The 20,634-nt window shown below is 37.2% G+C and overlaps 2 protein-coding genes across 2 annotated transcripts; one reads left to right on the top strand and one right to left on the bottom strand.

Annotated features, from left to right (window-relative positions):
* Positions 1-266: 266 nt before the first annotated feature.
* LOC124538227 (protein YIF1B) lies at positions 267-8,836 on the bottom strand. Its single transcript, XM_047115210.1, has 7 exons — positions 8,663-8,836; positions 7,889-8,098; positions 7,332-7,414; positions 6,358-6,525; positions 5,067-5,190; positions 3,605-3,867; positions 267-2,210 (listed from the first exon to the last, which is right to left on the bottom strand). The coding sequence occupies exons 1-7, from the start codon at positions 8,685-8,687 to the stop codon at positions 1,965-1,967; spliced, it is 1,119 nt and encodes a 372-aa protein (XP_046971166.1). The 5' UTR covers positions 8,688-8,836; the 3' UTR covers positions 267-1,964.
* A 248-nt stretch (positions 8,837-9,084) lies between these two features.
* On the top strand, positions 9,085-12,786 carry LOC124538228 (transmembrane protein 179). The gene is made up of 5 exons (XM_047115211.1): positions 9,085-9,351; positions 9,919-10,062; positions 10,813-10,974; positions 11,555-11,639; positions 12,380-12,786. Exons 1-5 carry the CDS (start codon positions 9,242-9,244, stop codon positions 12,536-12,538), a joined length of 660 nt encoding a protein of 219 aa, XP_046971167.1. The 5' UTR covers positions 9,085-9,241; the 3' UTR covers positions 12,539-12,786.
* The last annotated feature ends 7,848 nt before the right edge of the window (positions 12,787-20,634 follow it).

Genomic DNA, 20,634 nt, shown 5'->3' with positions numbered 1-20,634 from the left:
TGTTAATATTTCGGTTTTAGGCCTCCCACGTATTATTATAATTAAAGTATGTGGGTTTAATCTGCTATTTCATTTGACTCATTCTTTATGTTATCATCTTCCTACCATTCTTATCTTAAATAGAGTTAATATTTTTTTGATTGGCTTTAGTGGCTAACGTTACAATTTGTGTAATTGAGTTTTATTAATTGAAATTCATTTGAACATTGCATAGAAAATGTTATACCCTATAAATACCTAAAGATATTATTTAATAAAAAACTGGGTTTATAAAAGTATCATTTATTTTACTTTGATTAGTATAAAGTACAAATAATTGCAGATAACACCAAGACCTGCTTACAGGAACTACTACAAACACAAAGTTACAAAAAAGCATTAATATTATAAATGGAGATATAATATAGAATTACCTAGTTAAGTAAATTATATATATACATATAAACTCTAAGGTTTATCGTTTTATATGCTCAAAATATTGTGTGTAAACTACAGAGTACTGCAGATAAAAATCAAGTACCTATAAATATAAAATGTGCATTTCTATTTCAGTATTAATTTAACCAAAGCTTTCTAATTTTGACAGATCTTGTATGGTTAGAAGTGTAAATATTGAGAGTGAATTAATTTGGTACGTAAATTGATTCTAATTAGAAATTCTAATTACATATTCTAATTAGGTTCGCCTATGAACAATTTACCATTCACAATAAAGTAATAATAGTAAATAATAGAAAAAAAACGAACCACTGACTTGTTTTCTTTCATATCAATCGAACTCTGGTCATGACCGTTGCATCCAATACATAATATAAATAGGTATGTATCTATTTTTGAATTAGTATTACTATTTATAACTCCTAGTGCTAAAAGGACGTATATCGAAAACCTTATTTTTAGTAAACAAAGAACATAGTAGTTTTTTGTTTTATCCCTTTTTGCATGAATACTTTTGGTATTTATGACATTAATACAAAAACATTTTTTTTTGTCTTTTATTTAATTTGTGATTCAGTCCTTTTAACCCTAGGTCACAGATACATAAACAAGTATATATTTTGATCTTTGACTAATGTTTAAGCTTATGTATCATGTAAAAAAGAAGTATTTAGCATATCTGTTGTCCGCAAGACCATATATTTTTCTATATCGTTTATTTCAACTTTTGTTATAACTTTCACATTCATTATACTAAGGATAGAAATATATCTGTGGATTACCTTAGCCTCATCCAATCATACAAATGATTTTAACAACGACCGATAATGACGTAAAAAAAAACTCTACGTAACGAAATTTTAATATTTCTTTATTATTTACATAGTTATTACACGGTATTAATATAGTTAAAATTTGAATCTAAGTACCAAAAAAATTGAGTATACAGTACAATTAAGTGTTTAATAGAAATTAATCATTCCCGCCAAATTTTTACCGCTTCGAGTTAATTCCATTTCTATCACATAACGTCACAGATAATATATGTTTTATTAATATTTTATCTGCAATACATATATTTTTAATTTTATATAGTTTATTTCGAAGTGCCTTTATTCATTTTTAGTTTCCTTTAATATGTCAGATCGAAACGTCTGTGAGCGCATATATTTATTCTAGTATTTATAGTGATTCATACTACATTGTCTATTTTAACATATGTATAAAAATATGTTCTGTTATAGTTAAACGCTTGACTATTATTTAAGTACCGATTATAGCGAAGCATTATTTCCCAAATTTGTAAATACCTGTGCAAATTACTACAATAACTGCAAACTACAAGGAAACAAAAAGTGATTGTTATCTTATTATTCACGTAAAAAAGGTAAAATACAGGTCCAAAATCTTCATAATTCATTACAATACTAGCTATTGACACATAAACAATATCACACTGCACTAAAATTGAATCCAGACACTTGAAAAGGTCAACCCATCGCATGTCCATGGGTTATTTTGTCCCGCTATCGAGCTGGTGGTATTGAGGGTGCTGAAGGGACAAGGTGGTACGTTAACCACCAGGATAATAACGGCTGGGTTATCGCAACAAACAGAAGGAAGTACACTCGTCTTTTAGTCCCACTGCTGGACGGCTTGGCCCAGTTATCGGTGTAAGGGTTAGGATTTCCATAATTGCTTGGATAACCTCCGTATGCCGGCTGCTCCGGTCCTTGAGACCCTGCTAGTAACTGGAGTCGCAGGGTCTTCACCTGAAGATAAATAATATATTGCATTAGATAAATTGTAATACCAAAACCTAATCTATTTGTTATAAAGAATAATGAAAATTAAGTTCATAAATGAAACTGAAGTAAAACTAAAATTTTCGTCAAAAGGTCAGATCATTTTACTTTAATAATTTATTCATGCGCTGTAATGATTTAAGATAGAATTAAAATATATGTTCTGGCTTTTTTATTTGAAATATATAAAATTCAATATTCAATTAAAATATTTGATATTTTTCAAATAGTGTTAGTAGTTTCACAATTTCTTACAAATTCGTTAACAATTTTCTGAATGTGTCTAACATCTGTAATCTACATATGCAGGGTTATTGGTAACGCGACGTATATCCGTTAGGAGGTGATAGGGGTGACTATTTACAATAATTTTAACCCCCATATGCATAATCCAAAAGTCAACCATTTTTGAAATGTTTAAACAATAATTATCGGTCCAAATTTAAAAACGGGGGACGGAAAACGAATTTATTAAATATTTTTTTGATTTTTTGTCCTCATAAATGCCTTAAAAACTAGAAAATCTTTATGAAACTTGGCCTGCAGATTATTTTAAAAACATAACCGTTTTCTTAGCTTTCCAAAAATGTATAAACAGAAAGGAATTATTTCCAATTAATCGCAATAAAATTACCAGAAAGTATGCTGGTGGACATTCGTAGTCGAACATGGACGAATTCGTACTAAAAGTCGCTCTTTAAAATTCTCACAAAATTAACTAAAAATAAAAATCAACGAAAAAAACTTACTTACTAAACTGACATACTTAATAAAATATTAAAAAATATCCAGTGTTTAATCGTTTTTATAAAACAAAACAAAAAAAAATAGATTTTAATTGATACTTTTTTTTAAAATACATTTTTGAAGTTACATTTTTGACTAATTTTGAAAAAAACAAAAAAACGTGATAAATCAAAAATGGTTGACTTTTGGATCATGCATATGGGGGTTAAAATTATTGCAAATAGTCACCCCTATCACCTCCGGATATACCTACGTCGAGTTACCAATAACCCTGTATAATAAAATTGGAGTGTGTTTCTAATATTAAAATTAGTGCTTTTTACTTAATGAAATAACTTTGTTTACAATTTTTTATGTCTGTCTGTTTGTTTCGGTTAAACTATAGAACGGCTAGACCGATTTTGACAGGATTTTAACTGGCAGATAGCTGATTTCATAAGGACTAACTTAGGCTACATCAATAACTTTTTTGTTAAATTCAAACGAGCGAAAAATCGGGGCTCAGCCTTTTAATTAATATAAATTAAATAGTTTATTTTGGACCTCATTGCATATACTAGTGTTCGGTCTGGACGAATCGTACGGTGGACGCAAAGATTACAAATCAAACTCACCAGAAAGAATGAAAGAGCCAAGCTGCAGTACACGAGGCTGCAGTAGTACCCCATACTGCCCAGGAGCAATGCAGCCAGCAAGCTCGCTATCATTGTCGTGTACTTGTAGCCGGAGAAAGCCAGCAGGTCCAGGGTCTTAAGCGCCGTCGTGGTGTTGGTGATGTACAGCGTCATCAGGTACAGCACCATTTCGAATATTATGTAAGCCAGAGCACTTGATGCCTGTATACTAATCTGTTCCGGGGAGAATCTATGTTGGATGCCTGAAATTAGAAAAATATATTTGATGTAATATTACTGTTGACAGCGAAATATTAGTAAATGTTATCATAGAACATTTCATAAATTTAACTAGGGAAGTTTTTTTAACTATAATTTTATTTTATAGTTTTGCATGAGATATTAATACACATTATATAATTTTTAGTGTGTCTGGAAAATGTCATTTTCAATCAATGACATCTATCGCTAGCAAGCTGTAAATATAGTTCACGGAGCTGTTAGCCAGATTAGTCACAAGTGCTTTAAGTATTCACTGATCTTTTTAATATTTCATCTCAAACATATATTAATCAAAAAGTCACTTTTAAAATGAAGAATTTTAGTATTAAATAAACTTGACTAAAAGTCATATTGTACAAATTTCTATCATTTAGAAGTGCTTAATCACTACTACTTGTAGTCATATCCAGTGGGTTTCCATTTATCCTATAGTTAATTTTGTATAGGAACTCTTTGATCTGAATTTCTATCACAAATGAGCACGAGTTGTCAATCATTGAAAATCAATATAGAAGTTATTTTCCAATATTTCGAAACGCTTGGCCCTTGGAGTAGTGGTGCAAAAAGGTTAATCAAAAGTATAACACCTCGCCTCATTGCCTCCACTGGTGACAGGAGGGCTGGTTCGTTTGCCCAGAGGAACGGAATTGCGATTCAAAGGGGAAATGCTGCTAGCATTCTTGCCACCATTCCACGCGGTCAAGATTTATACATTAACTAGTTTTAGTTCATATTTGTATATATATATTTAAGCATTTAATGTTGTTAATTCTTATATTAATAAATTAAATATTTTGAATTTTTTTTTTTTTTTTTTATAGTATAGGTTGGCGGACGAGCATATGGGCCACCTGATGGTAAGTGGTCACCATCGCCCATAGACCTTAACGCTGTAAGAATTATTAACTACTCCTTACATCGTCAATGCGCCACCAACCTTGGGAACTAAGATGTTATGTCCCTTGTGCCTGTAGTTACACTGGCTCACTCACCCTTCAGACCGGAACACAATAATACTGAGTACTGTTGTTTGGCGGTAGAATAACTGATGAGTGGGTGGTACCTACCCAGACGGGCTTGCACAAAGCCCTACCACCAAGTAATATATTGAATATATTGTGAAGTCTTCCTTAATATCTGAACTGAACTCCTAATATGAGTAGCGAGGTGTGAGCAGTACCTAGCATGAACCCAGCGAGGAGCACGTAGGTGACATACCCCATGGAGGGGATGTAGAGGTCGGGCGCGTTGACGTCATACCGCGGCTGCACTGGGCTCTCCTGGTCGTACTTCACCATCCATTCCTGGAACGTATTACATTTAACATTATTGCCAGTGTTTCTTAATAAACGATTAAAATTAAGCCTGCAAATACTTTAAAATTTTGTTGCAAGGATGATTCTACTTAAACTTAAGGACACGATGAGCTAATGATGATAGCCTAATCGAAAAATTATTTAAGAAATATTGTTAAAAAGAACAAATTGTTATTATATTGCCCATTTTAATCTTTTGCGTCACAAGTTAAAACACCTTAAAATATTTCCGCATTTTTTTATAAAAATTATCTTTAGTTGTGTAAAAGAGGCTTCAGTTTCATCACAAAGAAAAAATGTATAATACACCAATTGAGAAAAACTACATTTATACATTTCGTGTCCATCCAAAATAACAGCTTACTTAATATATATAAAAGCCCACGTTTTTATATCTCTAATATCTTGTGGTACAGATATATGTGTAAAGTACTATTTGACGATGCGAAAAATAAATTGTGAATTATTGTAATCAGTGTAGATTATGAGTTTAAAAATGGTTATTTACTAACGAAAGTTGAAAATAATACTTAATTTATTCAAAAATCAATAAATAAAAATGCATTTTTTCAAACGTTTGTCACGTGACACAAAACGCTCCTGATTGGCCGGGCTTATGATGCCGTCACTTTCTTGTAAACTTTGCTTTTCTACTATATGTACCACAGATTAAAATACAGCAAAGTGACGTCACCGACCCCATTGCAGCGCCATATTGTCCAAGTAGCGTTTTTGCGCGCTATTTAAATATGGAATTTTTAATACGATATTTTTCGGCAAATATGTACTAGAATTAAAAATATCAATCTTTTACTGGGTTCCTTAACCTCTACTAAGTAATATAAAATGGAATTGAAAAATAAGTCAAAAAGCCAATTAGATATATAAATATATAAATAAATAAATAATATATAAATATGAGACAACATCACATACATTACTCTGATCCCAATGTAAGTAGCTAAAGCACTTGTGTTATGGAAATCAGAAGTAACGACGGTACCACAAACACCCAGACCCAAGACAACATAGAAAACTAATGGTAATCTACATCGACTCGGCCGGGAATCGAACCCGGGACCTCAGCGTGGCGTACCCATGAAAACCGGTGTACACACCACTCGACCATGGAGGTCGTCGTCGATATAGCCGCACCTTGTGCGTGTAGGGGAACAGGATGAGTATGAGTTTCCGCAGCACGTATCGCGTGTCGACGGCGAAGTAGTAGCGCAGGCGCGACACGGGCACGAAGCGGCCCAGCTCGCGCGACACGGCCTCGCGACCCTGCGCCGCCAGCTGGTTGCCGTACTGCATCGCCATGTCCTGCCGACACGATGCGGTGACTCAGGGGAAATGGCATGGTGTTGCCATAGATTCTCGCGATTATTACACACTAGCTTTTGCCCGCGACTTCGTTCGCGTGGACTTCAGGTTCGTCCCGTCTAGTCTAGTAATCGCTTAAATTCGCTTCGTAAATAAGTCATTATTTCTCGTACAAAGTATAGGATAAAAAATGGTTATTGCGGGTTATTCCTAAGAGATAAACATATACCATCACGGACTTTTTTGTAGACCTTTTTAAGTTGTACAATACTGTAGTACATTGTTTTGATTTATCTTGTAGGATTCAGTCAGCGTTTGCAATGTAAGCGCAAAAAATGTGTTTTTTACGACCTCACATTAGAAACCTCAAAAATTGTAGCCTATGTGTTATTCTGATGTATAAGCTATATTGTGGTAAAGTTTCATTCAAATCCATTCAGTAGTTTTTACGTGAAAGAGTAACAAACATCCATACATCCATACATACAAACTTTCGCCTTTATAATAGTAGTAGGATTTAAATAAAACTAGTTATACGGGTAGCCGTGTGTTACACGAACGCTGTAATGTGCTCGAAACGTCGGGATGTCCAAAATAATTAATATACGCGATTAAAATCCGTTGTAACTTGTTTTATTTAGAAATGGCATGGCTCCGTTTTAAATTGAGTTTAAACCCTTATCAGTTGGTGTTAAGATGTTTCGAAAATATCTTTTGAGCAGAGATCCAATTGGAAAATATAAGGAAATTTGAACAAAAAGAAATTAATGTATCATTCATATTACATTATAAAAGAGGAATATTACCTGAATAATAGGTTGCTGTATCATAGAACCTATATTTGCTGGTGTCGGCATGGTCTGTGGGTATCCAGGCATATAACCAAAATCTAAAAGTAAATGTAAATTTAAATAAAATTTACATAGTAATAAAAAATACATTAAATTTTTTTTTTTTTCATTAAAAATATATGTATATATATAACATTATACATGCTAAATACAGTTAATCTATTCATATAATAACAATATATAAAAGATCATTAGAAACCCTGAAGTGTGAATAAATAAACATTTGAACTGGTCAATGTGTAAATAACTATATTAGTGTAAGTATAACACTCACATCATTCTAAATAATTTGATTGGTTTGTTGTATACATGAAATCAATTCAAATTATGATGAAACTCATATCACCCTTCCCTTTATTAATGTTTTATTGTATGGTTACTTAATAAAACATTGTGCTTAACAAATATTCCCTTATTAGGCTCTACTGATTGGTTCTTATATTTATGTGTTACTGTGCTACAGCCATGCAGTTTAATATTATCTTATATTACTTCAGTCAATCAATACTCACTTCCAGGAGGAGCCGGTGCAGGGGCAGGAGATCCGAAGTCCTGATTGGGATCCAATTGGATACCCTGTTGGTAAGGGGGTGGCGGTCCTGCTGGTGCATAACCTTGTTCAAAGGTACCGGGAGGACTAAATGCTTGGACTGGACTTGGAGCCCCCATCACTGATACATCGCTCACCCTTTTGGCCTTACGGGGGCCACTTGCCTGACCGACTGTAATGAAATGAAATGTAGTATCAGTACTTCATGTGGTTATTATTAATTTATACAAATGATCTTATCTATTAGTGTGTTTTCCATAAACAACTTTGAGAAAAGTAGCTTGACAATAAATACTAATAAGTCTTTTATTTTTTCAATAATCAAACAGAATACATAAAGAATTGTTTTTTAATTATTGACTTATGAAGGTCTTCATACTATAGACTTTCTTAATAGAATAGAATACAAGTATGTTTCATACTGCTATTGTTAAGTAATTCCAAACTTAACAATTACATGTTTTAAGTACAGGATATGATATAAACATTTTCTTTGAACTTGTTTTGCTATATTTAAATCTGTACAGTAAAATATATGTAGCACCTGTTATAGTACTTAAGCTGTACAACCTCACAAATATGACAAACAATTAAAATAAGCGGAGTTTAAGCTATGATTCTATGGATGAGAAGATACTATGCCCAACATATCTTCCAAACCTACAGGTTACCGACAAAATTTTTAATAGATTAATATTGTATTTGATAACATTTGGTAGGATCGTATAAAACTTACCGTTCCTTGAAGCGTTAAAATTCATTTTTGACTGAGATTAGAATAACGCTAAAATACCGACATAATAAAAGTTTAATTAACTTAATTTATTTTTCAACTCGTCGATTGAAACACATCACCAAAACCAAACGACGAATTTCACGATATATGACAAATTGACACTACACTGCAGATTTGGAAATGACAGTTGTCATGTTGCGTTTCATTTGGAAATTAAAAAGCAAATAATATTGTCTTTTTAAATATCTTTCATTTTATTATGGTTAATTTTTTTATTTGAAAACACGTTTAAACGAGTAATAAAAGATTAAACAAGTCCACTGAGCATTTCTGTTTTCTGGAATAGGAACTAAATTTTTGAAAGGACTTGGTTCCTGTCTGTTTATGTACTTTAATTTCCTACATTGTCAATGTCACATATCCCTGATAGTTGTCACAATTCAAATGTCATATCAGCATTCATTATCAATTTTGCAAACTGTGTCGCAGTTTTTATCAACAAACAAAAGAGTCCATACTTCATAGAGACATTAATACATTTCAATATTATTTTAAAAACGATTTATAAACTTTGTTGCGATGGCTTTAACAAACGTTTTGCTGTTAAGCCAAATAGCGGGCTACGTGATCGGCCTTATTTTGTCTCTATGTATAATTGTTCCTATGAGCATGCACCAGGATGAGTTCAGGTCAGTTAAAAAAAAAATTATTGAATTCCTATACGATGACGAATGCCCGTCAGGTCTTTTTTTTAATAAACATTAGCTACAAAATAAAAATACCTAATCATTTTTGTATGTACCTTCACGTTATTTTACTAAAATACAATGGTTAATAAATGCGCTATAATATTTTTAAGATTCCCTTAATTTAATTTTCCTTATAATTATTTGTGTTGACACCATTTTTTAAATTTATTTACTCAAAATGACTATTACATGTTCACAAAAGACACTGGTTAGGAGGTGCAGTAATAAAAATAGATAATTCAAGAAATTTATAGCTCTATCTATCTAAAGATTTGATCAACAAGTTATATAAAAATATTAGTGTTCTCTATTGATACTCTTTCTGAGTTTTTTGCTGGTTCTTTTTGGTTGGACAATTTGAAAGTGCTTTTATGATCCTACTTGAATAAAGAATATCATAATTGATTTGATTGAACAAAAATTACTTGTATTCTTTATGAATATAAAAATTCATTGGTGTTTTAGTCTTGCGCAAGATTAATAAAATTGTTTTTATCTTCTAAACAGTGGGCACTGTCTGCTCTTCTCCAAGGGGACCTGGCAAGAGGAAGATGGCCAGCTACTTGTGATGTGGGCCTCTCGTGCATATTGTAACTATGTCATTGTGGTTGGAGTTATCATGTTTATAGTATGCAGTGTACAAATATACAGGTAAGAGATGAATCTGAGCTAAAGAACATCCTTACATATTTATCTTCTAATATCAAAACCTTACTCACCATTTCATATTTTAGAATTGAGTGTAGAAAAAATATTATATTACCATAGTCAGAAATGTTTATTCAATATAGAAGTATTGTATGTATATTGTACTTAATAAAATAAAAAATAAAGAGTCACGAGTATCATAATCATAAAGTTGCAATTTCAGAATAAATGTAATTAATACTATTGTGAACTAAACTAACATATTGAATTTCAAAACTCAGGGGTGGCAAACATTTTATAGCCTACTTTACCAAATTTACCGCTAAATTTGTAAATCTGCCACTGCAGAGAGCATTGGAAAAAGTTCCATAGCTTAAGCCATTGACCACATATGGTTCCCTGACAGTACTTCTTACTTACTTACTTCTACTTGGTGGTAGGGCTTTGTGCAAGCCCATCTGGGTAGGTACCACCCACTCATCAGTTATTATACTGCCAAATAAAAGTACTCAGTATTGTTGTGTTCTGGTCTGAAGGGTGAGTGAGCCAGTGTAACTACAGGCACAAGGGACATAACATCTTAGTTCCCAAGGTTGGTGGCACATTAACAATGTAAGGAATAGTTAATATTTCTTACAGCGTCATTGTCTATGGGCGATGCTGACCACTTACCATCAGGTGGTCCATATGCTCGTCCGACAACCTATATCATAAAAAAAAAGAAATTATAGAAATATATTTTTGTTTGTCCAGATTGTCAGTGTTCATGTACCGCGGCACAGACAGTTCATTTCTGTCAGCGTTTATCGAGGCAGCAGTATGCGCACTGCTGTGTGCTCTGGGCGTTTCGGCTGCCGTGCTGGTCACGCTCGGTTTCATGACCTGGTGCCAGAACATTGTGGAACGCTTTCCAAGGTAATTTCCTTTGCAGTACAAGATCTCTTAGGTTATTTTGATATTTAAACACCAAAAATGAAACTTATTCTTTTAAAAGTAAAAACAGAAATGTAATTAATAATTTTATCATTAAATAATATTAATTTATAAAAACAATTTACTTACTACATATAGTTATTTTAGGTAGTATCATGAATTGATTGTGTAATGACTATTATTCTTATCATATGTTTAATTATAATGTACATAGGTTGTTGTTTGTGTTTTATGCATTCACATATCATTCATTGGTTTTAATTGAAATTAATTATATACAGTTATTATTGTTTTGGCACTTACAAAAGGGTTTTAGGTGGTTTAAAATATTTAAGGAAGTAATAACATGTACATTTTTGTCAACTAGCTGAATCTAAGGCTTTACTCTTATATTTATAAAACTTTCTTGTAATTAAACCTTCTTCTCAAATTTTTTGAATTAAAGTATCCTAAGATTTTTAAGCTTAAGTTAACGCCATACCACGTTTTATCAGTCCAGTGGCTGACATTGTTGCTTTCATATTTATAAATATGGAATATTTAATACTATCATTTTCCACAGCTGTGAGGATGCGACTGGCCAAGATATAGATAAAAAAGACAAAATATCAACACATGGGTTCTACATTGAACTTGGAACTGCACAAGTAAGTATAACTTTTGTTCTGAATATCGAATGAAAGTAATTGAGTTTAGCTCCACCAAAGCAATGAATCATACAAAGTACTTGTACAACATTTTGATGTTTTTAAATGTCTAGTTGATATTTTTGCTCAGTATAAGGATCTAGAAGTATTGGGTTTAAATCCAGGTCAAGCAAAGAAATGTCATAGGTACTTATATCAGAAAATAGTAAATAGGGAAGATTGTGGGAATTTCAGGGCCCAGTGCCCTGTAATCGATAGGCTAAATAAAGATTCTGACATTTCGGGTGGTTATCAATCAGTAACTAGGTATTTCAATAAAGGAATTTTTATTCGTAAATTGAAAGTTTCTTTGTTTATTCTAGCAAAATAGTGTTCTGTCAAAGTTATTAGAGCCCCATTATCCTAATAAGCCCAGGGCTTCCAATAGGTTAGGCCATGGGGAATTTATTTAATTAAGTAATAACCTGCAATTAGTAAACGACATTTATGCTATAACAAATGGTGTTTCATTTTTATAAATAACATTAGAATGATTCAGCATGTTTAATATTTTGCAATGATATGTCATGATGAGTCATTGTAAACTAAGCGCGCGGTGCTGATTTGAAATAAGGTCAGCTTGACCATATGGAACACTGCACAATATATTAATGCATATTCCCCGATGTCCAGAAGCAGTATGTTAATCTAGTATGTTGCCTTTGTCCACAATTGTATTAGTATCGTAATGTCGGTTGCAGTTCGGCGCGTGGGGCGCGTTCGCGACGTGGGTGGGGCTCGCCGTGTTCTCCACGCTCAAGGTGTGTCGCTACCACCAGCTGCAGAACATACAGGTGTCCATGTACCGCGAGAGGCAGAGGCTCGTCAACGAGGGAGGCTCCACCCCGCCCCACCACTAACTGCAGCGCGTTGAAAGCGTCAGTGCCAATACGTCCAAAGCGCCCCATATGCTATCTCACTCGCACACGTCCGCCCTGAGGGAGTCGGAAGAGATGTATTCGAGAATAAGAAATTGGAAATTTGTTGATCCCATATATTTCGCTTAACTTCAACGAAGACTCTTCTTTCTAGAATTTTATGAAATTATGAATTATTCTTCCGTAAAATGAGCGATGTACATATATATTGCATTGTAAATATTTATTTTGCTTTAATTCATACATTGTCTATGTTTTTTTAAATCCTGCAGAGTTTATAATCTATGTATTAAAATATACTCTGTAAATATTGCTTAATTAATATATAATATCAACTTTTAGGCTGCGTATATCGTTGTGGCAATATTGTTGCGAGCCCTGGGACGAGTCTTATATCCCTACGATAGCTGGAAATGAGATAGGTACACTAAATTGTTTTGAGTTTTCAATAACTCAACGATTGTAGTCTATAAAGTATGTCTTCAACTAAAAACGTTTAACACGTAAAAACTGTATGTCTGTCTTTCTGTTTTTGTGGGTTCGCCATTTAAATGAAAAAGGCATCATTATCTAAGCCATTACTCTAGAAATGTATAAATAAATAATATATATATTGTATAAACTTTTAAATAGAAAATATATTATATTCTATATAGCTAAATTAGTAATATATATTTGTACGGATAAGGGAAATTATTAATTTAAAAACTTAGTAGTTATCTCTGTACTGTAATCTCTCTATTGAAAGAGGTTTATCAATTCAGATTAATTTTTGTATCAATTTTCTTCGAAACCTTCGCCCATTGTAAATTATTTTTTTAATCAGGTCATATGTATATAATGTCAAGAGTGGTCTTTGTTTATATAAAATGATCATCAAAATCAAGTGATTGAAAATCGTGGTCATGTCACTCGTTTTGCTATTCGATGTCGTGTCAAATATGAATGTTACCATTTTAAAAAAAAGCATTAACAAAATGCTTTTATTGTTTGTTATTAACGCTGCCACTGAATATTGTTTATACATTTCCCCTTTCTGTAGTCCCCACTGGTAATATCGGACAATTTTCATTTCTTTCAAATCTTAGTACAGACATCGCATTTGGCGTAGGTTAGACTAAATCAATAGTCAGTTTAAAGGATGTTAAAATATATTAGAGTATAAAAAAATAACCTAGATTAATGTGAAACACATGGCTCATCCAGTAATAAATTATGTGTATTATACATTAAGGATGTAAATGTTGATATTAATGAAATGCAATACATATACATTAAAAATATGATGTGTTTCTATTCCACGAAACGAGCTTCCAAAGAAAATCGCCCCTGTGCCCTATGTTCCAAATCTTTAGCACATTTTTCACATTAATATTTACTTGTCTCTGTGCGAACATAGATTAGGAGTTCGACTCGTGAAATGGACTATTGGTATTAAATATTATTTTTTGTATCAACAAAAAAACAATTTATAATATACATCATCAGATGTATATTAAAAATAGTTTTTTTGTTCATGTAACGTGTATCACTTAGATCCATTTGCTGTCGAAACGCTTGGCCCTTGGAGTAGTGATGCAAAAAGCTTCATCAAAAGTATAACGCCTCGCCTCATTGCCTCCACTGGTGAGAGGAGGGCTGGTTCGTTTTTTGTCCAGAGGATCGGAATTGCGATTCAACGGGGAGATGCTGCTAGCATTCTTGCCATCATTCCATGCGGTCAAGGTTTATACAGTAACTAGTTTTACTTCATATTTATATATGTATATATATATTTAAGCATTTAATGTTGTTAATTCTTAGATCCATCTAAATTGGTGAATATCTACGCATATTGTTAAACTTTTTTTTTTGCTTTGGGATCTTTAAAGTACTTCGATCTTCAATCAGCTGTAAATAAATCCCTAAAATGATAATTAATGTGATATGTAGAGGATAATATGTACAAATAAGGTGTATAACAGTATTAGCGTAAGACTTTTCTTTAAATTAATTTTCTTGTAAGGATCTCACGACTAAATCGTTTTTAATTGTCCTGATATTTTATCTGTATGTTCAATTAGTGAATTGTTTTTTATATAATAAAGATGAAATATAAATGACGAATGAATTTATTCCTCCTACCTTTATCCTTGTAATTGATTACATATTTTCACTATAAGGGCGGCTTCACGTGTGTGCTGCCGACTCACTTGTAATGTAACAATCTACAATATTCGGCTTTGAGCATTCGCCTGCCTTCAAATTAGTTGTTTTTACCTAGTAAAATATAGTTGACAAATAACGATTTAAAAATAAAAGCCTACTTGAATAACTTATATTTTGATTTTGGTGATGTGTTATTTATAGGGCCGTAGCCAGGATTTCATTTTATGGGGTGGAGATGGAGTTCGAGTTCCAGAATAAAAAGCAAGTTCTTCACTCCTGATGCGACTCAGGAGTGAATGGTCTCGCCCTTCTCACACCCCTCATAACCGGGATGCCGTCTTCATCTCGGCCATATGAAACGGATGCGTGAGATCCCCATCTCACACACCCACGGCTGGAGGGAATGCCCTATTTATTCTGCTCCGGGCAATGGGGCTTGGAGGCTGGGAGGACGCACGGGTCGTCTCCACCGGGGGGGATCGGCCCTCTCCCGAGTCCGCTCCGAAATCTCCTTCTGGACCATGACGGTCTCACAGAAGGAGACTATGGGCTCCCACGCTGATTCCCTGCCTAGCATCGCCGATACGACGGCCCGCAGGGAGAGATTTCACCCGATTTCCTGGACCAAGACCTGCCTCTCGCCATCGCTTCGCGTCCGATCTTACACAGGTACTCTCCAAAGCAACCGTGACCGCTCAACACATGCGTAAGTCGGAAGGTTACTCGTCGCTTCCTACGCATGCAGGCCTCGAAGGCCGGTAGGATCGCACTCACGACGCGTTTATGCGAGTACCGGTCTCCAAGGAGACGGGCTCACCACGTCGTGTGCCCTTCGATGCTGCTGCCGCCTGAGCGCTCCGAAGGCACTGGCATGGTAGGACGCACTTCCGCTACTTTGACGAAGGGCGCGAAATCGTTCATAGACCCCCGCGTTCTCCGCCAGGATGTCCAGAGGCGGGAAGCACGCCAGAAGGGTCGCTGCCTCGAAGGATATTGTGCGGTATCCCCGCACCATGCGGATGGCCACTATTCGCTGCAGACTCAGGATCTTAGTCTTGCAGCGGCGGGCGCACGTCATTCAATGTGACCAAACGGGCGCACCGTAGAGGGGCATCGATCGCACGACACCAGCATAAAGGCAACGAACCTCCTCCCTCGGTCCCCCGAGATTAGGCAGCAGTCTGTCTTCTCGATCCGGGGGGCCAGGAGCTTGAAGTGCTCTTCAAAGCTCTAGCGACCATCGAGGACGAGACCCAGGTATTTCATGTACCTGGCCACCTGGCGTTTGAGTCACCTAAATCAAAATCAAAATAAACTTTATTCAAGTACGCTTTTATAAACACTTTTGAATCGTCATTTTACAATTAAGTGAAGCTACCACCGGAAAGTAGATTCTACCGAGAAGAACCGGCAAGAAACTCAGTAGTTACTCTTTTTTAACATTTAAAAAATACAACGTCATGTTAATTAAATACAATTATTTCAATTAATGTATCCTGCTTGGAAGTCAACAGGTATTAACTCCACGCTTTTTTATCATCTCTCAACAAAATCTTGTATCGAATAGTATGCTTTTTCTACCAATGTATTTTTAACAAACGATTTGAATTTACTAAACGGCAAAGTTAAAAATTTCTGCGGAATTTTATTATAGAAACGGATACCTTGCCCCAAGAAGGATCTATTGACTTTGCGGAGTCGGAAACTTGGCGTTATAAGTTTATCCTTACTTCTAGTGCATATACAATGATTATCACTGATTTTATCAAAGTGATCAATGTTACTGTGAATATACATGATATTGTTGTAAATATATTGCGACGCAACAGTAAGTATTCCTACTCTGTTAAAAACATCCCGAAGAGAGTCTCTAGCTCCAAGATTATAGATAAACCGAATTGCTCTCTTTTGTAAAATAAAGACAGATTCAATATCTGCAGCGCCACCCCAAAGCAATATGCCATATGACATAATACTGTGAAAATAACCAAAATAAACTAAACGAGCGGTATCAATATCAGTTAGTTGTCTAACTTTTCTAACCGCGTATGTTGCGGAGCTGAGTCTAGTTCTACGCGAATGATCTACGAGGGGCGGGGGCGGGGGCGATCTACGGAGCGGTTCCCAGCCCACCGGCCACTTGTGGAACCATAGCGCCTCGCTCTTATACGGCGCTTTCCGAAGGCCCAATTCGCAGATTTTTGCGACGCCGATTTCGATTCCAAGCTCGACGAGCCGTTTGGTCATCTCGAAACTCAACCCGCATTCCAGCACCAGCGTGTCGTCCGCGTAGCAGATGACGCTGACGCCAGCGAGGAGTTCGACACGCAGAACTGCGTTGTACGCGAGACTCCACAGGAAGGGTCTTAGAACCGATCCCTGTGGAATCCCCACAGTACACTCCGGGTCCTCGCACCGTCCTGGCCCACGTACAAAATCTACCTGTCGCGCAAGTAGTTCCCGACGATCGCCTGTAGGTAGGGACGGTGTACCACCGCGTGCGGTGGTACACCAGGGCCTCCCTGATGGCGATCCAGGGGAAGGTATTAAAGGCATTGACGATATCGAGGCTTATCGCTAACGCCACGCCACCCCACGCCACCGCCTGCTCTGTCAGGGACTGGATGCGCATGATCGCGTCAACGGTCGAACGGCCCGCAACACCGGGGCCTTGTAGGTGCGTTGCGGGCCTTTAAGGAAGAAGTACGCTTTTTTTTTATGAGCGACGACACAAATTCACGGCCCCCAATTCTCGGTAATCGTACTATTCCTGGCCACGGTACCGGCTATAGTAACGGTGCGATGGGGGGTGCTAAGAATCCCCGGGCTTCGGCAGGGTACCACAAACGGCCATTGTTTCTGGCCACGTATAATGGACGCTCTCTGCGGCTGGACGAACACCTGACGGAATTGGAAGTAGAGTTAAGTCGTATTAACTGGGATATAGTAGGTCTATCAGAATTCCGAAGACAGGGCGAGGACACGATGACACTAGATTCCGGTCACTTACTCTACTTCCGAGAAGGACACCAACCATCCCAAGGTGGCGTCGGCTTTTTGATCCACAAGTCACTCAGAAGCAATGTCGTGGAGGTTGGCAGTGTGTCGGCAAGGGTGGCATACCTTGTCTTAAAGATAACCGAGAGGTATGCCTTGAAGGTAATACAAGTGTATGCCCCAACGTCTACATACACTGACGAAGAGGTCGAAGCCATGTACGAAGACATAGTGAAAGCTATGTCTCGTACCAGTACCTTCTACACAATTGTTATGGGTGTCTTCAATGCCAAAGTGGGAGTACGAGAAGATGGTGAATCGAGGGTAGGAAAATTCGGCTATGCGCACAGGAATCATCGGGGGCAAATGCTGGTAAACTTCCTTGAGGCTCAGGGATTATTTCTGATGAATCCATTTTCCAGAAAAAGCCCCAAAGGAAGTGGACCTGGCGAAGCCCCGATAACACAGCGATGAATGAGATCGACTTCATTTTATCCAATGAGCGCCAAATATTCAGGGATGTCTCCGTGATCAACAGGGTAAACACTGGAAGTGATCACCGCCTGGTAAGAGGCACCCTGAATATTAACACTAAAATCGAACGATCGCGGTTAATGAAGTCGACTCTTAGACCAACTCAGCCCCAAGTCGAAGCTGGTTGCGAAATCTTCCAGTTGGAACTACAGAACCGATTTGCCATGTTGGAAACCAGGCAGGACATTGACGACGCCACCAATAGTCTGGTGCGTGTCATCCGCGAAGTGGGCCAAAATTCCTTTCGACAAAAGAGCAATGGACGTAAGTCGAAGCTCTCAGGCGAGACTCTGAACGAGATGACGAGGAGACGAGAACAGCAGAATATGACGCCATCTGAGTGTCAGGCACTTAACAGGAAGGTTAAAAAACTAATAAGGCGTGACACAAGACGAGCTAATACCCGGAATATTGAAGATGCCATAGCACTCAATAGGGGCTCAAAGGTTCTTGCAAAGTCACATACCTCCTGTTGTCACCTGACAAAACTCAGAACCACACGAGGCACAACCGTCACCTCAAAACCAGAGATTCTCGCTGAAGTCGAAAAGTACTATGGCGATTTATACTCATCACGAGTACCTCCACCTGAGTCCCACAGTGCGGATGACCCACGAGCCAGACTGACACGCCACATATCAGACGATCTTCCCGACATCGATTTGGGCGAGATTAGGATTGCTCTCGGACAACTTGGAAACAAAAAGGCTCCAGGAGATGACGGAATTACCTCAGAGCTTCTTAAAGCAGGAGGCACACCAGTTCTGAGAGAGCTGGCTAACATCTTCAATTCCGTCCTCCATAATGGTACTACACCGATGACATGGAGCAGAAGTGTGGTGGTTCTGTTTTTCAAGAGGGGTGATAAAGCTCTTCTGAAGAACTACCGCCCCATTTCACTTTTAAGCCATGTTTACAAGTTGTTTGCGAGGGTAATCACAAATCTTCTTGCCCGGAAATTCGATGACTTCCAACCCGTTGAGCAGGCTGGGTTTCGAAAAGGCTTCAGTACCGTAGACCACATACACACTTAGGCAAATAATACAGAAGACCGAGGAATATAATCAGCCTCTATGCCTAGCATTTGTGGACTACGAAAAAGCCTTCGATACCATTGATACCTGGGCTGTTCTGGAATCCATGCAGAGGTGCCTTATTGACTATGGGTATATCCAGGTGTTGAAGTGTTTGTACGAAGCCCCAACCATGACCGTCCAAGTACAAAATCAGAGCACAAGACCAATCCAATTGCATCGCGGGGTAAGACAGGGGGATGTAATCTCCCCAAAACTTTTTACTAATGCATTGGAGGACGTCTTCAAAACGCTCGATTGGAACGGATGCGGCATTAATATCAATGGCCAACACATTACACATCTGCGATTTGCCGACGACATTGTCATCATGGCGGAGACTCTGCAGGATTTGGAAGAGATGCTAAACAGCCTGAGCGATTCTTCGAGACGAGTAGGTCTCGGGATGAACATTGAAAAGACAAAAATTATGGCAAACAATCATGTATCCCCGGGACCAGTGGTCGTAAATGGCTCTCCACTTGAAGTTGTGCAGGAATATATCTACCTGGGCCAAACTATACAACTTGGACGGCACAACTTTGAGAAGGAGGCTAAAAGAAGAATACGTTTGGTCTGGGCGGCATTCGGGAAGTTGCGTCATATTTTTGAATCGTCGATCCCACAGTCGCTTAAGACCAGGGTCTTTAATCAGTGCGTCCTGCCTGTAATGACTTACGGTGCCGAAACGTTGTCCACGTTTCTCACCGTATTGTTCTCACCGTAGGACTGGTCCACAAATTTAAGGTCGCTCAGCGAGCGATGGAACGCGCGATGCTTGGGGTTTCTCTGGGCGATAGAATCCGAAATAAGGACATTCACCAGAGAACTAAAGTCACCGACATCGCGCGGAGAATTAGGTCGCTGAAGTGGAAGTGGGCTGGTCATGTCTCCAGACGCATTGATGGCCGATGGAGCCGACACGTGTTAGAGTGGACACCGAGCTTAGGCAAACGTAGTGTAGGGCGCCCTGTGACAAGATGGACCGACGATTTGAAGAAGGTGGCGGGCACGGGATGGATGCGGACTGCCCAAGATCGGGATGGTTGGCGTTCTATGGGGGAGGCTTTCGTCCAGCTGTGGACGGCAAAAGGCTGAAAAAAAAAGACCTGTTGCCCTTAAAAGAGCCGAGATAGCCCAGTGGTTAGAACGCGTGAATATATCAACTTTCCTTAACTTGGCGAAAAATTTTGTTTGAACCCCCAAAACCCCCCCTGCCTACGGCCTGTATTTAACGAGGTCGTGAATGTACTGTCGTTTTTTTTTCATGTTTGCATACTAAAAGATATGGCATTTTACGAAACAGGCACAAATCAAATTCATAAG

This window comes from Vanessa cardui, chromosome 20 (genome assembly GCF_905220365.1).
Source record: "Vanessa cardui chromosome 20, ilVanCard2.1, whole genome shotgun sequence".
NCBI lineage: Eukaryota > Metazoa > Arthropoda > Insecta > Lepidoptera > Nymphalidae > Vanessa > Vanessa cardui.
The sequence above is the reverse complement of the archived record's forward strand: the minus strand, read 5'-3'. Positions and strand labels throughout refer to the sequence as shown.